Source organism: Condylura cristata, unplaced genomic scaffold (assembly GCF_000260355.1).
Source record: "Condylura cristata isolate star-nosed mole 26May11 unplaced genomic scaffold, ConCri1.0 scaffold00019, whole genome shotgun sequence".
NCBI lineage: Eukaryota > Metazoa > Chordata > Mammalia > Eulipotyphla > Talpidae > Condylura > Condylura cristata.
The window spans coordinates 29543628-29558083 of record NW_004567120.1 but is presented as its reverse complement, the minus strand read 5'-3'; the positions used below and the strand labels follow the sequence as shown (position 1 = coordinate 29558083).

The 14456-nt window shown below is 40.2% G+C and overlaps 1 protein-coding gene across 2 annotated transcripts in view; it reads left to right on the top strand.

The window, feature by feature from the left end:
• Positions 1 to 2632: 2632 nt before the first annotated feature.
• Positions 2633 to 14456, top strand: part of AIFM1 (apoptosis-inducing factor, mitochondrion-associated, 1) — a 29323-nt gene continuing 17499 nt past the window's right edge. Inside the window, exons 1-2 of one of the 2 annotated variants that reach the window (XM_004685797.1) lie at positions 2633 to 2968; positions 11650 to 11780. In XM_004685797.1, coding sequence (XP_004685854.1) covers positions 2863 to 2968; positions 11650 to 11780 — 237 coding nt within the window. In that variant the 5' untranslated portion in view covers positions 2633 to 2862. Of the gene's footprint in view, positions 2969 to 10352; positions 10496 to 11649; positions 11781 to 14456 lie in introns of both variants that reach the window. The other variant, XM_004685796.1, reaches the window with a different exon arrangement.

The following is a 14456-nucleotide window of genomic DNA, read 5'->3' as shown; positions in this document are numbered from 1 at the left end:
ATTACATGCTTTCCCCCCCTTCAATTTTACACAGTTGTTTTCACAGGTACCTGACCATCACAATTTGGACAGTTTTCCAAAGCCTCTTTCACCAACTGATACTACTACCTTGTAGTTAATCAATCCATGTTTATTATTGGCTTTTAGAGATAGCAAATATATATATATATATATATATATATATATATATATATATATGGCCATTAAAATATTAAATGTATCTTTATTTTATCATATTGCAGAATTGATATTTTCAATTTTGCCCCTCCAAGCAGCACTAGGTAAGAAGTCACTCACTGCCTGCAAGTCTGAACATACATCTATTATTTATTATTTATTTTTAAGATTTATTTATTTATGCATACAGAGCTGGGGTACAGGCCAGAGGTACAGGGACAGTGAAAGGATTCACCAGAGACAGAGTGGGGAGCAGAACAGGCAGATTGACGAAGTACACTGCTGAGGGGTGCAGCGGGCAGGCCAGGAGAGGTCTGCCACACCATGTGGGTTACCTCCAGGGCAGGCGGGATTGAACTCATGCGGAAGTGGCTTTAGCTTCTTAGTGCAGTGCTTTAACCTGCTGCACCACCAGGGAGGGCCCACATTCATCTATTTTTTAAAAAAAGATTTATTTATTTTTGCATAGATGAACAGGGGTACAGGTCAGGGGTGGAGCAGGTGAGAAGATTCACCAGAGACAGAGCAGAGAGCAGAACAGTTGGGTCTGCTGAAGCACACTGCTGGATGGAACAGTGGGCAAGACAAGAGATCTGCTGTGCTATGTTGGTCAGTTCCCTGGCCAGGGATTGAACTTGTGCTGCAGTGGCTGTGGAAAGCTTCATAGTGCAGCACTTTAACTTCTTGTACCACCAGGGAGGCCCAGCCATCTATTCATAATGAGTAATGGAAACTCAGACTTTTACCCAATATAAAAATACTGCTTTCTAGGTTAAACTTCCAAAAACAGTACATTTGTCATTTCACTCCCTAGCCCTATTCTACTTAAATAAATAAATAAATAAACATTTCATCATCTACAAGGTCAGGCTCAAACAATATCAGTTCAAATCTGCTAACCATATTACTTAGTATGTACTTGGCCATTGTCACCTGAAAATGTGCTGGGTTTTGTTTTATACCTTTAAGACTTTACATTTAGGGCCCTCCCTGGTGGCGCAGCTGGTTAAAGCACAGCATTAAGAAGCTAAAGCCACTTCAGCATGAGTTCGATCCCTGCTGGAGGTGATCCACATGGTGCGGCAGACCTCTCCTGACCCGCCAGCTGCTCCCCTCAGCAGTGTACTTCATCAATCGGCCTGTTCTGCTCCTCACTCTGTCTCTGGTAAATCCTCTCACTGCCCCTGTACCTCTGGCCTGTACCCCAGCTCTGTATGCATAAATAAATAAATCTTAAAAAAAAAAGACTTTACATTTAAACAGCATGGTGCTTCCTCTAACTTTACAAATATTAGCCCATTTAATTTCATAACAACCCTGTGAGACTGATACATGAACAAAGTGAGGCACAGGCACAGTTAAGTGGGTCGCTTAAGTGGCAGAGCCACTATTCAAACCAGAGCAGATTGGAACCAAAGATAACTATGCTGGATCACGAAAAATATTACCTTTGGTTCTCATGTACTAACCATATAATGTCATTCCTCCTCCACTGTCTTTCTGTATTTTACTATTGGCTCTTCAAGATATAGCTCAAAGAACACTTCTTGGACGAAGCCCTTAGCTATTCCATTCCATACTCTTTTGCTCTGGCACTGCATCAGATATTACCTATTACTTAAAAGACTGGTGTATATCATGTCTCCAACTAGACAGATAGCACTTCCTATACTTTTCATGTCTCCCAGAGCCCCTTTCAGAATAGAACCTAAGTTGCAGGCGCTACATAAATATTTGTTAAATGAACATGTAACCCAAATCTTTAGAAAAGGCATATGCTGTATTTTGCCATGATTTATTTCCAATTTGGCTAACACTTGTCAGAATGAAAACACCTATAAACACATAACCCCCTCATCCTTACTGCCACACCTCTCAAGATCCTGCTTAGGATTTCTCTCATTCTGTGAAGCATGGAATCCCTCCCAGTATCAGGTCCTTAAGCACAGAAGTCATAATACTAAGAGACTCTCTACAGCACCTGTTACAGCATTTAAGATACAGAATTTCACAATATAAAAGTGATATGGGGAAAGAGTGTGGAAAGATCACTTGTTCTGGAAAAAGTGGTTGGGTGTGTAAAAAACGGAAGTGTATTCCGAATCTGGGAAGCCAAGGGCCTCATTTCAGACCATGGAAAGAGTGGAAGTGGATCACAGCCAGCGAATCCGGAAGGATTAGCTCAGCACCTAGTGACCTAAAAGAGAACAAAGTGCGGTGCCAGGGCCACGCTTTGTCAGGTGCCGTTCCCACCAGCGACGCAGCGGCAGCACAGGCCACAACAACCAGACAAAGAGGCCGTAAGGGTGTCTCCTGGACAGTTTTCCACACTCGCTCAGCTCAAAGCATAGCTCATAACCCGCGAAAACTTGCAATCAACTCCCGCGGGGTTGGTGTGAGCGTGCGGACCGTCAGGCGCATGCGCAACGCTCTCACCGTGCGAGCCAATGGCAGGGCGGCGCTGAATGCCACGCCTGCGTAGTAGGGCTCCACTCGCGCTTCCCCTTCCCCTGCTTTAGCAGGCCGGCTGAACTGTCCAATGCCCACCCGGAGCTGGAAGGAGGAGCCTGCGTAGGGTGCGTGTGAAGGGAGCAGGGGAGCTGGCCGGGTCCCCCGGTGTTTGACCCGTTGGTGGGCACGTGAGAAGAAAGGGAAGAAGGAGGTGGTGGAGTAGCGGTTGCCGAAATGTTCCGGTGTGGCGGCCTGGCAGCGGGTGCTTTGAAGCAGAAGCTGGCGCCCTTGGTGCGGACAGTGTGTGTCCGAGGCCCGAGGCAGAGGAACCGGCTCCCAGGTGACTGACCCATCCCGTGCAATCCCCACCTCAATGAGGCCTGAGCGCCATGGGTTCCCAAAGCCTCTGAGCCCGCGCCTCCCCCACACCCCCCAACCCCTGGAGAAACTTACACTTAGAGTTGCGTGAATTCTGAATTGTTGGAATCCAAGCTGTGAGTTTCGCAAGCCGAGCCGACCTGACCTTCAAGGGAATTGAAACCCAGTAGTCGGCTTGAGGCCTTTTCCCGGGAGGGTTTGCTGTTCAGGGATAACAGGACAGCTAGCCATCACCTAGTGTCCAATGTCGCTGCTCCACCACCCCCAGGCCACCTTTTTGGAGCAATGAGGTCAAATCGACTTGGTGTTTTTGGATTGCGAGACTTTTAAACGGGACTTTTGAGCCCTGCCGCCTTAACATCCTTACGTAAATGAGTATATTACCTGCTTTCCGTTCCAAACCCTACAAGAGATCCCTAGCTTTGAGTGCCGTGTGTAACAGTGTTCAGTGCGAGTAAGGAGTCAGTTGGTTGTTTGCCAGACCCCAGAAGAGTTGGCCCACAATTAGTTTGAGATATTTAACTAGTGTAATTCTTGGTGGTCTTTAATGCTGTTTCAAAGAAACAGCTTGCAGGATGCTTTGTATTTTGCCTCTGAAGTTATTCCTTTAAATTTTAGAGCCGGAAGGGATTACGTGGTGAAGTTCAACCCACTTATTTTTATAGATAATAAACCGAGGTACAGAGAGGTGAAATTACTTGCCCAAGGTCACATGCCTAATAGGTAGAGCAACGGATAGTTACTCAGCCTCTGGGCCCCTAGTGCCCTTGCTACAACTCAGAACTGCCTTCTAAAGTTTGACCTCAGAAGGTTAAAAATGAATTGTTTCTTCCACTTAACCAGTTTCCTTTTAACCTATCCTTCACCAGATACCTGTGAACTGATCTGAGCATGTCTTGAACCTGCTGGTTTTTCACCTGTACAACTCCAAGGGGGTAATGGATTCTCCACCTGTGCGAGATGCTTTGCTGTTTTTAAATCAGTAATCTTTGAATGGCCACCTGAGGATGTTCACATATATAATGTCAAATTATCCTTGAGGCTTCCCAACGTGGCACCACCTTCAGGGTCCTTTAAAATAAAAAGTGGAAAATAGTTCCCTTAGAAACAACTTAGCAGATACATATTTGAACCGTTTTTCCAGTTCAAGAAAATGTTTCATGATGGGTGTATCTGAGGCACGTGCTTAAACAAATTGCACTTGGAATGTAAAACTCTCTGTCTTTGCTGTTAACTAACACCCCTTAAGTGATGTCTTCTGTATGGGTTTTCTGTATTCAAGTGATTCAAATGATAGTGCTCTATGCAAGGTGTACAGAAATTGACACGATAACTTAGGTTAGCTGAAGATTTTTATCCACTGGTCTTTCAAACGTCACAGACTTATTTTGCCTCACAACTTTTCCTGGTATTCTGAAGTCCGGCCAAAAGTTTTCATTGATGAAATATGGATTTGCAAGTTAAACTGATTGATTAGACATTTGGTGGTGGTTGTTGATAGTGGGAAATTCAGACTCAAAATGTTTTTTTTCCATTGCATGACTTGGCTCAAAGGCATTCCGCCGTAGAATATATTCTGACTTCCTGACATAGCCATCCATCACTATATATACACTTGTTCTTTGTTGTTTGGCCAAGCATCAAAGTGTAACATCATTTGTCTTTAGAAATAGTGGGGGTAGGTTCCAGGTTCAAAAAGAAATTGATTCTATCATTTTAAGAATTAACCTTAATCGGTTAGCTTGATTATTATTTGCTTCTAATCTTACTCATTTTAACAAAGGACATCTATCATATATTTTCACATAGTTGAGGCAGAGGCATTGTCTTTTTTTATATGTCATTTCTCCTACCCCACTTCCATCTCTTCCCCAGTCCTTGACTAGGATGTTAGCAAGCCTAGCTTGAGATGATTTCATGTCTGTCACCATTGTCAGGTTCATTGCCATTTTGTGTTACCATTTGCCTTAAAACCATAATTGCAGTTATTTTCTTTTTTACTTTATGTGGATACTCTGCTTCTTTTCAGAAATACTTCACAGTGCCTAGTAGGCACCACTTTGTGTCTGCATTTAGCACCAAGGAGCATCAGACAGGTTAGGTAATAGATATTTTCTGTTTGATTTGGTCACAGAACATTTTGCTGCTTGTGTGATCATACTGATCACTGACCCCTGATTTGAGGGTCAAATGTTTGAACATGTCCCTCTATTTAGAATCCTTCCCACCTCCTTAAAAAGGAACCTGGACTCCTTGTTGGCAAGAATCCAGACTTCCTGGACTCTGCCAAGTGATACTTTTTTTGTTGTTGAAACCTAGAAGATGAGCCTTTCTTCATTCTTTCTGCTGAGGCAGAGATTTTCAGAAGAAAATTTTTGGCAAGTCAGCCTTTTCTCAACCAGTTAATATGTTGTTTTCCAGAAATTTTCTAACATTTGAAAGCTGCATACTGCAACTTTCTTCGAGATCACATTTCCAAAATTTGCTTGTAAATCTACTTGAGGGCTGACTCCAGACCTACTTAATGGGAATCTCCAGGGGAGAGTCCTGGCAATCTATGTTTTATCAAGCCCCTCAGCGCAGTTCATCTAATCAGGCATGCTTGAGAATTATAGTTTTGAGTGAATGGATTTTCTTTTCCTTCTCTTTCATAGACTTAAGGATTAAAAATCCAGACCAAGCAACCCTGAGTCTCTTGTGATTTATATCAAACCCATTTTCTGATACTCAGAATAATAACCACCATTCTCCCCTCCTCAACTACATATGACCTAAGGACAGGGATTATATTATGTCTTACCTACCTACCTACCTACCTACCTACCTACCTACCTACCTACCTACCTACCTACCTATTTACTGGCACATGGTAAATTCTCAGTGTTGAACCCTGGTGTAACTGTGCTCTTTTTGTCATCTCAATGATTTTTCCTTTGGCGCCTTTCATTAAAGTAGCTGATTTTCTAAAATTCCAACCCAGGTTGGTGCTTTACCAGAACAACAACAAAAAGACCAGTAAATGCTGGAGGTAAATGGTCTTTGGATTGCTGTTTAAAAGGCACCTAGCTAGAGTGTACAGATCTCTGTTTGTCCCATCTGTGTTTTATCCGTGTTGGAAAAATCAGTTTGCTGTTCAGAGGACAAGAGTCAAAAACACAGACCTCTTAACTGTTTGGGTTCCTAACTGCATCAGTTGTGGATATATTTCTGGAAAAGGCCTTCTGGGATTATAGAAACACCAGAAATTATTAAATCCACAAAAGTGAGTTGTTTTTGGTACTATTCTAATGCTAGTCTCTGGTATTCAAGGTTGCTAATTTATTATTAAGCAACCCAAAGTAAATGGAACCTGACTAAAGCTTCTTTGCAAAGTAGTCTTCAAAATGTTCAGTCATTATCAATAGAATTGGGCAAGTTTTTCTATTCATTCATTCATTGATTCAACAAATATTTATTAAGTAAGCACCTACTATATGTTAGGCTCTGTTACTCTGTGTAGCAGTTCAAGAATTGAATCCTTCCACAGTATAGTAAATGTAGATGGCAGTATTATAATCATCAAACTTGTTAAGAGAGCATATCTTAATTATTCCGAATACTAAGAAAAACTGATAATTATCTGACATACTTATTGCTACTATGGCAATCATATATATAAATATATTAAATTTTAAAAAGGAATTGTATCTTAATTGTGAGGAAGAAAACACCCCCTGTGTATGTGTGTGGTCTGACTGCAGAAAAGCTAAAATAGTAATGAGAAGTCAAGGAATAAGTTGGCTTTCCCCCTTTAGTAAGACAAGTGAAAAGACATGTTTCAATCAGGTAAAATTTTGAACCTCTACTTATAGTATAGGTAGTAATTTTATAGGAAATGGGGAATAGGGAGTATAAACATCTGTACAGTACTAAACCACAAACTTATGTCCCTTATAGATATAAAAACATCTGGTTTGTTAATGAAAATAGTGTTATATTTCTTTTTGAGTACTGGTTTAGGTATTAACCAGTTTGCATTTCAGGAAATCAAAATTTACTTTACAAAATCTCTTCTTTTTTTGGCAATTTAAGGCAATAATCTGATGAACTTTCCCAAATTTACACTCTTATATCCACCAGTTTGTGAAAAGCAAGCAAAAACAGAATAAAAATATTAGTATTATAATAAAACAAAGTTGTTATGATCTCTGATCTTAGGTTCTTCCAGAGGGATTAAATGGAATGTTTGAAAAAACATTCGTTTTCAATAAACAAACTTAGGGTGGCAGTGGGAAGCAAAACTAAACGTGTTGAACTAAAACCACGTGGAAGTTTTTCTAACCAGTTTCATTTTCTAATCTCTGAGAGTTCTCTGATGTCTTCTGATGATGATGCTTCATCGTGATTGTGGACTTCTGAAAATCAAAAGCTTATCCAGATTGAGATAAGTTTTTCTACCCTTGCATATGTCTTTGTTTTTATGGCTTGTTGCTTCCAAATATAAACCATTTTGCTTTATGTGGTGATGAAGAATTCTAAAAGCAGGTAAGGAAAAAAAAGAGTAAGGAAAAACACGTTTCCATATCTCTTATCTATAATTGAGAAGTCAACGTAGGACTCAAAATCAAGGTTTGTAAGCCATTGACCAGTAAAACCTGACCTGAACTGGAGAGCGGCTACTTACAGACCCCTACTTACCCCACCCAGTGTGACTGGGCCCTGAGCTGTGAGTGTACAGGGTGCACTGTGCTCGGTGTTGTGCGGGGTGTTGCTTACTGTGTGGTAAATGCACAAAGTTTACGTTAAGACCTAACAGTTTCAAGTTCTGAAGTAAAGTCTCTTGAGGATTTCAGGTAAGAACCACAGGCCTGTGTTGGACATATTTTGCCTTCTTTGCCCTGAAATTGTGAAAGCCAGGGAGAAGTGCCCTATTTCTACCCCACCCCAATTTTTTTTTGAAACTCAGCCTTTTATTTTTTTTTGCACCATATATATTTTTTTACATCATTCTTCATTTTGTGCATTTTTCCAGCTCAGCTGTAATCTCCATGGGCCTCCCATCACCAATTCACCCATGTGCCATCACCACAGTCCAGTGCACTCTTCCCACCCCAGTTCTGATCCCATTTCCCTTCCTACCCCTATAAAATGCCTCTGGCTTATAGTTGTTCATTGTTTTCATTTTTACTCTATTACCCACCCTAATTTTAAAGTTCAACTCTATGATATATTAACTGTTAGGAGATATATTGAAATATTCATACGTCTTCTAACATATTTAATCTTTCTGAGACTGTTCCTGCCCCTCAAAAATTGTATTTTTCATACCTAAACAGAAGAACTTTTGTGAAAATTCAGTTAAATTATGTAATAATGCACCCAAGTGGCCTTGGGGCATTAGTCTATTAACTTCCAATCTCTGTGTTCATCTAAGAAGCACCCCATCTGTGGCCTCTACAAGTGTAGATTGAATGCTATGACCACCATCTTTGTAAGCCTCGTCAGACCAGGAAGCTATCCACCTGCTTCTAGACTAAGTTTGCAAAGCTTCACCATCACCTGGCACATGTTAGAAATGCCAGTTCTTAAGCCTGACTCAGAAACTTGGAGGGTGAGACCTGGTCTTCTTGGTTTTAACAAGCCCTCCAGGGGTTCTGAAGCATACTCAGGTTTGACAACCACTGCTCTAGGTCAGGGCTAGCAAACTAGGGCCCACAGGCCAAACACATGCTCTGTGTTCCTAGGGCCAAGAATGGCTTTTACATTTTACAGACAATTTGGAAAAGATCAAAAGTAGATAACTTTTGTGACACATGAAGATTATGTAAAATTCAAATTTCAGTGTCCATAAGTAAAGTTTGATTGGAATGTAGCCACACTCGTTCATTTATTTATCATCTATGGCTGCTGTTGTGCCATACCAGCAGAGCTGAATAGTTGCAGCAGAGACCATATGGCCATAAAAGCCAAAAATACTTGCTCTCAGATCCTTTACAGAAAGTTTGTAAACCCTTGTTCTAGGTCCAAGTCGCCATGTGGACTGTCAAGCAGAGAAGGTACTGGGACTTGTCTATGAAACCTCCTATATTGCCCTGTGTGAGATTGTTATGATCATCAAATAATTAATTATACAGACTTTTATATCACCATAATCTATATTTTGGAAGAGTAAGAACCAAGCAGTTGGTGGATATTTTACATCTGGTCATTCTAAAAAAGAATTCATAGTCTGATGTTCTTCAGTTCTTTAGGAGAGATAGAATCACTTTTCAAACAGTTCTGATTTTTCCTCCATCTTTAAAATTTCTGTCTTCCAGGACATAATACCTTTACACAAGACTGAACTGTGTCCTGATTAGATTGTATGCTAGGGTTTTATTATTTTGTGCAAGGTTTGAGGACTCCTTCAGTGACTATTGATTTATGCTTTTTTTTTTTTTAAAGATTTATTTATTTGTGCATACAGAACTGGGGTACAGGCCAGAGGCTCAGAGGCGGTGAGAGTCTTCACCAGAGACAGACCGGGGAGCAGAACAGGCAGATCGACGAAGTACACTGCTGAGGGGAGCAGCGGGCGGGTCAGGAGAGTTCTGCCACGCCATGTGGTCACCTCCGGGGCAGGCGGGAATCGAACTCATGCGGAAGTGGCTTTAGCTTCTCAGTGCAGTGCTTTAACCCGCTGCGCCACCAGGGAGGGCCTGATTTATGCTTTTTTTAAAGATTTATTTATTTATGCATACAAGAACTGGGGTACAGGCCACAGGTGCAAGGGGGGTGAGAGGGTTCACCAGAGACAGATGGGGGAGCAGAACAGGCAGATCTGCTGAAATACACTGCTGAGGGGAGCAGCGGGCTAGACAGAGGGGTCTGCTGCGCCATGTGGGTCAGCTCCCTGGCCAGGGATTGAACTTGTGCTGCTGTGGCTGTAGATAGCTTCATAGTGCTGTGCTTTAACCCCTGTACCACTAGGGAGGGCCATTCTTAATCACTGTTGTAATGTCCCAGGTAACTGGAGTCAATTTTTTATCTACCTATTCAGTCATTTCTGTGTTTAATAAAGTGGAGAAAAGTATTTGATGAACTGCCCATATGTTTTTCATTATCTTTTCTGGAAGCTGTAAATTTCTCCCTGGGCAGCATTAAAATGTACTCTTAAAAACTCCCAACAACTTAAGACTTCATTCTGAAATCTGTAATATTTATGTGTACAGTTTTGATGGTTTTTTTTCCTTGATCATTTAACAGTGAAGTTAATGCAGCCCAGTGGGCAGTAAGTCTTTATTTTACAACTCATTAAACTAAGTCATAAATATGTATTAACTATTTTATTTTTGTATGTGTGTGTCTTAATAAATTGTGTTCCTTAGGCAACTTGTTCCAGCGATGGCATGGTCCTCTAGAGCTCCAGATGACAAGACAAATGGCTAGCTCTGGTGCATCAGGGGGCAAAATCGATAAATCTGTGTTAGTCCTTATTGTGGGCTTATCAACAGTAGGAGCTGGTGCATATGTAAGTAAACGAGCAGCGTGTGTGAAAGGCTGCAAACAGCTCCCATTAATAGGCTCAATTCTGTTCTGCTTTAAAACTTCTACAACTAATTCCCATTTCTCCTTTTGAAAAAAAGTTCCAAAAACCTTCTTTCAAGTTCCTACTGTCCAGTGCTGTATGAAAGTCAATTTGGGAATGACTGAAATGTACTCTCATGTTGATTGATCTTTGCTCTTTTCACTTGTCTTTTTACTCTTGAAAGCCAGTGTTTTCTTAGACTTGACTAACCCATCAAATTGTACCTCTCCTCTTAGATGTGATACAATTAACTATGAGTAAGGTCAGTATTCACTGCAGCTCCTTAGCACAATATTTGATTTTGACCCATTTGTTAACTGTTTTATTTTTCTTCAGTTTGGGATAGACATTAAAAAAAAAAAAAACTAACAACTTTAAGCATTCCTAAGAGGAAAACTCCCTGAGTCTCACCCAAAGACTAAATTCTAGAAGCAGGCCTAGTATCTCCAGTTTTTCAGTTGGAGTTTGTGTGAGGTGAGAAATTTGCTTTTAATTGCTACATAGAACTAACACAATTATATCTCCTTAAATGAACTCTGGTTAGCTTAAATGGTCACAGGAATTATTCTGTGGTTTTTTTCCCCCCCTTAATTTGGCAGGGGTTACTGTGACTAAGCACATAGTCTAAAGTTGGATCATGTAAGGTTGAGTGAACCAACTTAGATTATACCTAGTAATACTCTTGACTGAAGGAGGTTATTTTATTTATTGAGAGCAAATGGCTGGACACCATTACAGTTTGGGTTCTTTCTGCAAGACAGTAAGTCAGGAACTTATCTTCGTTTGCTTGATTACTAGATTAAGAAAAAAAAAGAGGCCCATGAAAATAATCATACCCTGACCTGACTCCAGTGCCTAAGAAAAGTAGACAGCTTTTGCCAGTTGTCAGTCAGATCAGAGTAGGATAACAGAATTTGAGGAAATCTACATTCTCCGCCAATTTGGGGACAGCCTTTTTTCTTTCTTTCTTTTTCATTTTTTTAGCACAGGGTAACCAAAAAATGCTTCCCTGCCTTTGTGTTGAATGTTTCTTCATTAATACTTAGTGCCTTTTCTATTTCCTTTTGTTTCTTTCTTGGCCTTATCTTTGCCTACAGTTGTGCAGTGTCATCACCTAGGACCCCCTTCTAGATCACTAGCGTCTACAGGTGCTTCTGGGAAAGATGGCAGCAGCCTAGTGTACTTCTTAATTGTAGGAGCAACAGTCACTGGGGCAGGAGTGTATTATGTAAGATGCTGACACTAAAATATATTTTGGGGGGTAGGGTGGGTGAGACTATGGCACTAATGAAAACTTGGTCATTAGACCACAGTGAAGTATTCACAGCATGTGCTTCCTTGGTATTTATTAAAGGGACATTGTCAGCCACTAGGGAGTCCTTACCTGTCATTCTTCAAACTGTTGCGGTCCTGCCCTATGTATCTATGGCCAGCATTGAGTGATTATTACAAACCCACATCACCAACTTGTTCTTTGAAACTTTTGCCAATCTGTGAGGCTAAACTATATTGTGCTTTAGTGCTGCTTACCTAACAAGACATTCTCAAATAATAAACATTAAATTAAAGGTAACTTGACCACCATCCATTTGCAATTATTTGAGGCAAAATGTAATTTTTGTGTTTTGTGGGAAACCATTGATTAACCCTACTTTATTGTGAAAAGGCATTTTATTGAGTGCTTCTGAGGAGGTCCCAAACGCCATAGAAGTTACACTCTTCTCCCTCCACTTAGCCGCAGTCTGCATTTCAAAGTAAATTTTGTGGCAGTGTCCCTTTTGTAATCTCTAATTTGGTCAAACTAGTGGCTGAAGTGGTACAAGCTAACACATTCATGTAGATTGCTTTTTTAAATGCCTCTCATTCATAATTCAGACACTACCCTCTGAGCCATAACTTTCCATTTCACAGCGCGCTCAGCTTTCCCCATCAGTTCCACCCCATTCATTCAAAAATAGATTTAAAGTGTTCACCTCTGAATGTTGATAACAACTTAAACCTGCTAAACCTCTGGTTTATGTTGCTCTACCAGAGTTGGATGGCCTCCACCAAGCCTGCCAGGCAAATCTCTTGATGCCAGGCCACAGAACAGGGCCTTAGAAATATCGGTGAAGTACAAGTTCCTCTCAAGCCATTCAGTTAAATGCCTCCTTTCCCTCTGTGTTTATCCAACACTGGTAATAATAAACCTACTGTATTACAGTGGTTTCAGGTTAAATGATAAGCTTTTGTCTTCCTGTAACTGTTACTGAACTATTTTATATAGTTTTATATTAGGTTTTAAATCATTAAAAACTTGCTCTGAGGTGGCTTAGATTCTATTACTCAGAAATGAAAATTAGCCTCATGATAGCTGTTAACTTAAAAATCAGTGTTCAGATGTGATGAAATGTGACTAAGTTATTTAGTGTTCGTACTGGTCTGTTCTGGTTGCCATAAGAATATTCCACAGACAGGGTGACTTAAAACAGGAGAAATTTATTTTCTCAACAATTTGAATACTGGAAACCTGGTATTAGGGTGTGAGCGAGTTGGGTTCTGGCATGGGTTCTCTTCCTGACTTGCAGAAGGCCAGGGGGAAAGAGAGCAGGAGCCCTGGGGTCTTTTCTTCTAAGGGTACCAGCTCTATCAGATTAGGGACCCACCCTTACAACCTCATGTAACCTCCCCAAACTTTGAAAAGCATTGAAACCAGAGTAAATACTTCTGTTTAGAAAAGTTGTCTCTACTAATTTTCATAAATTTGTAGTTTTTCTTAACCTGACATGTTCATGTCACTAATTGGAAATTGTTTAAACTGGGTAGGAATGCAGAAACACTTGGGTGAAAGGCAGATTTCTATTTAGTATGTCTGAACATATTTTTATATCTGAATATTTACTTAAACGCTAAATATATAAATAGATATATGTATATAAATCTATGACAAATCTCATTTTTATCCTGTCCCCACTAAACCCCAAGGTATTTCTTGGTCTGCTCTTTCCCTCTTGTGTGAAGTCATTAGGTGTGAGAGGGCGTAGGCTATTTTTGGATACCCTATGAATATGAACATGACACCAGTTCATTTCTCTCTTCAATTTTGTTGACCAGATTAGACCATTCTTTTTGGGAAAAGTCCCTTTCTCAAGAAGAAATGTTTCTAAGGTATAGGAGGTATTTGTAAATACTATACTGTTGTATCCTATGCCAAGGTTAAAAAAAAAAAAAACTTCTCTTCTTCTGAAATTAATGCTGGTTGAGTTCAGTTTATTAATTCGATGAATTTAGTGGTAAATTTAAGAAACAACCATTTTCTTCAAACAAATGGTTCTTAATTTTCTAATCCATCCATGTTGGATTAGAAATCCATGTTGGATGTTGCCATATTGATAAAAGTGAAGTCCAGGTCTCAGGATCCAGGTTTCTTTTTGCAGCATGTTGTTCTGCTGTGGGTCATAGAAATTGGCCTAGAACATGTTTTAGGGTACCGCCTCTGATTGGCCTTATTATTTCCTGCAGTTAGTTAACAAACTGGGACTTCATTTGACATAAAGTCACTTAAATTTTTGTGTTCTTGAACCTGAGGCATACAAAATAGCAAAAATATTATAAATAAAACAAGTCATTCTTACCTACCACTTTGTTTTTAAAATTCCCAATTACTCTGGCTCTGTGTGTTTTTTTTAAAAAGCTAATCACAATGCTACCATATTCTTCAATTTGAAAGGAAGAGATGATAGCATATTTTAAATACAGCAAATGTTTAAGCAATTCAATTTATTATGTTTAATAAATTCACCATTGTCATAAAAGATGGACCATGAGGGAAAGATGAATTTCCCTGTGAGACTGCTTACTGGTGCCACATTTCAGGCCATTATCTGAGTAACCACAGCAATTGGCGTATCTACCAGGAGCCCTT